The sequence below is a fragment of the Arachis ipaensis genome, chromosome B02 (assembly GCF_000816755.2).
Source record: "Arachis ipaensis cultivar K30076 chromosome B02, Araip1.1, whole genome shotgun sequence".
NCBI classification, from domain to species: Eukaryota; Viridiplantae; Streptophyta; class Magnoliopsida; order Fabales; family Fabaceae; genus Arachis; species Arachis ipaensis.
The window spans coordinates 6,095,173-6,097,948 of NC_029786.2; the positions used below are offsets into that span (position 1 = coordinate 6,095,173).

The 2,776-nt window shown below is 29.0% G+C and overlaps 1 protein-coding gene across 1 annotated transcript in view; it reads left to right on the forward strand.

Moving 5' to 3' along the window:
* The window catches only part of LOC107626699, an 18,713-nt gene extending 16,182 nt beyond the window's left edge, over window positions 1-2,531 (forward strand). The window contains exons 2-4 of the mRNA XM_016329597.1: window positions 891-1,757; window positions 1,945-2,091; window positions 2,301-2,531. Coding sequence (XP_016185083.1) covers window positions 891-1,757; window positions 1,945-2,091; window positions 2,301-2,531 — 1,245 coding nt within the window. The remainder of the gene's footprint in view (window positions 1-890; window positions 1,758-1,944; window positions 2,092-2,300) is intronic.

Below are 2,776 nucleotides of genomic sequence, written 5' to 3' on the forward strand. Positions count from 1 at the left end.
TTTCTAAGCTTTAACTCTATTGATTATAAAAAAATAGACAACATTCTAAGATAACATAAACAAAAATTATTTTACCTAAAATAGAAATAAAGAAAAATAATTAAAAGCTAAAATATATGATCTACAAAAACAAATTCTCTGGACACACATATATAATTTTAGCTATTCAAGAAAACATGCAAAAAAATAATAATAATAAATTAAGCAAAAATTATCATAAAAAGTTTGGTATTGTATAATATTGTAAACCCTATTTAGGTATTATCCTCATTGTAGTTAAAAATATTACTTATATTTATTTGTGTTTTGTGATTTTAGTTAAAAGTATCTAGCTAACAATAAAAAAAAAAGAATACATAACAAACTAGATTACAATAACGAAAATGTTAACTAAACTTTTTTCTTTTTTCATAAGATAAATTCCTAATTAAGATTGGATTGACACAATTTTTTTTTTTTGTAAAACCAACACAGTTTTTGATTAGTTGAATATGCTCTAATGGTTGAAAATTCCACCAAAAATAGCATTCAACAGCAAAAATTCATCAGAGTTGGTATTCAGTTTGATGTACAACTTAGATCATTACTCTACTATAAAAGCAGCAGGCAATGCAAGAACTTTATATCCATAAATATTTATCTTCTATTTTTTTGAATATCAAAGACCCTTTTCTAATATGGTAGTTTCCCTTTTCTCTTGCTGGCATGTTATATTATTTTTTTTCCGTTTTTTTCTTGAATTCATGTTTTATTTCTTGAATGTTTAATTTGAGTTCCTCAAAGCTATATGTGTTTACGTAGTTTTTATGAATATGTTAAACATATATAATATAAATCTCATTACAAACATTATTGTTCACTACTAATCATATAAGCATAATTATTTCCAGGTCAACATGAAGTTTATTTGCGAAGTGGTGATATTATCATTTTCAATTATAGTAATACAATCGAGCATCACATTCTCACGAGAACTTGAAGGTCCAAATCATATCAAGACAACTACTTTTTATACCAAAACGTTCGTACTAGAACCAGGAAAGGTTAGTAGAAAAACTTTTTTCGATGTTGAGTTTCCAAGAGGCCACATTGGAATCAAGAATTTACAAGCCGAACTAGTTGATGAACACGGAAACTCTATACCACTATATGAGGCTTACCTGCACCATTATTTTGTTTTAAGATATTTTGAAAATATCACCATGTCACAACATGCTAATGAAAGTCAACCTAATTACGGTAAGTATTTTAAGAGAAATGATGGTGCATGTCAAACTTTCGTTAATTCAATTTCTTGGGGTCTTGGAGTTGACGCACGAAGAACTAACACAGAACTACCAGATCCATTTAGAGTAGAAGTAGGTACGCATCCTGAGGATGTTCCAAAGGAGTATGATGAAGAGAAATGGTTAATCAATATTTTGGTCATTGACACACGTGGTGCAGAAGACAAGAAAGGTTGCTCCCAATGCAGATGTGACCTTTTAAACGTCAAAAGTGAAGATTTGAGAAACACAACAGGCGTTGATGGAACACCATTGTCTAGTGATTACAAAGGAGGAATCTTTTGTTGCGAGAAGAAGTCTCAATGCAAATTACAAAAGGGATACAATGAAAAACAAAAGAGAAAAGTTGCTATTAAATATACAATATCATGGGTTGAATGGGATCAACAGCAAGTGCCTCTTAAGTTTTATATTCTTGATGTTACTGATCAAGTCACATATAATGGATCCGAACCAATTCATCATTGCGCGGTAAGTGACAATTATTTTGTTTTAACTAAATGCTAAGACTTATACTTCATATATTTCCTATAGCGATATATTATGATATGTATTCGATTAGTCAAGCAATATTTATTTTGAAATAAAATGAGTATTAATAATTGGTTCATTTATCTACTTATCTAGTAAATATCTAAAAAAAATTAATTTGCTGTAGGTAGAGTATTCTATAAATCCAGAAAAGACTGATGAAGGACATTACCATATTAAGAAAACAAATATTCCAATGAAAAAAGGTGGTAGTCTCATCTATATTACTGCTCATGTACATTCAGGAATTGTTAATGCAACATTATATGGAGAGGTAACGTTCAATATTTACCATAATTCTCATGCATAGTATTTACTATTAATTACTAATCGTAAACAGTTACATTTATTTAACTATGTACCTAAATTTGTTTCTTAAAAACAATAAGATTATTTTCTGATTCATCATCATCATCGTAGGAAGTTAAATTTTCAAAATACCGTCACCATTAAGATATATATGCCTTTTTATTTTTAATTCAGGATGGAAGAAGATTATGTGAAATTAAGCCAATATATGGAACGGGAAAAGAGGCAGGCAATGAAGAAGGTTATGCTGTTGGAGCGTCTGGTTGCTATCCAAAACCGGGCTCTATGAAGATTAAAGATGGTGAAAATTTAACTGCAGAATTTATACATGAAAACAAATATACCACTGGACTTATGGGGCATTTCTATGTCTATTTGGCAGAAGACTTACCAAAATCTTTCTAAAATTATTGAGCACTACTAATGTTAGTTTATCCCCTTTATGTTTTATAATTTAATAAAAAAGCAAAAAAAATCTAAGTAGCTTGTTTGTCATAAAAAATTATCGCAATAAAACACATTGACGTAGTTATTGTACATATGTAATTTTCATTCAATAAGGTATGAAAAAGTATGATCAAGGAGTATGTTGTTACAAAAAAGTGTTTATTGTTTTTCAATATGAGGCCATAACTGCAATCCCGTCATTA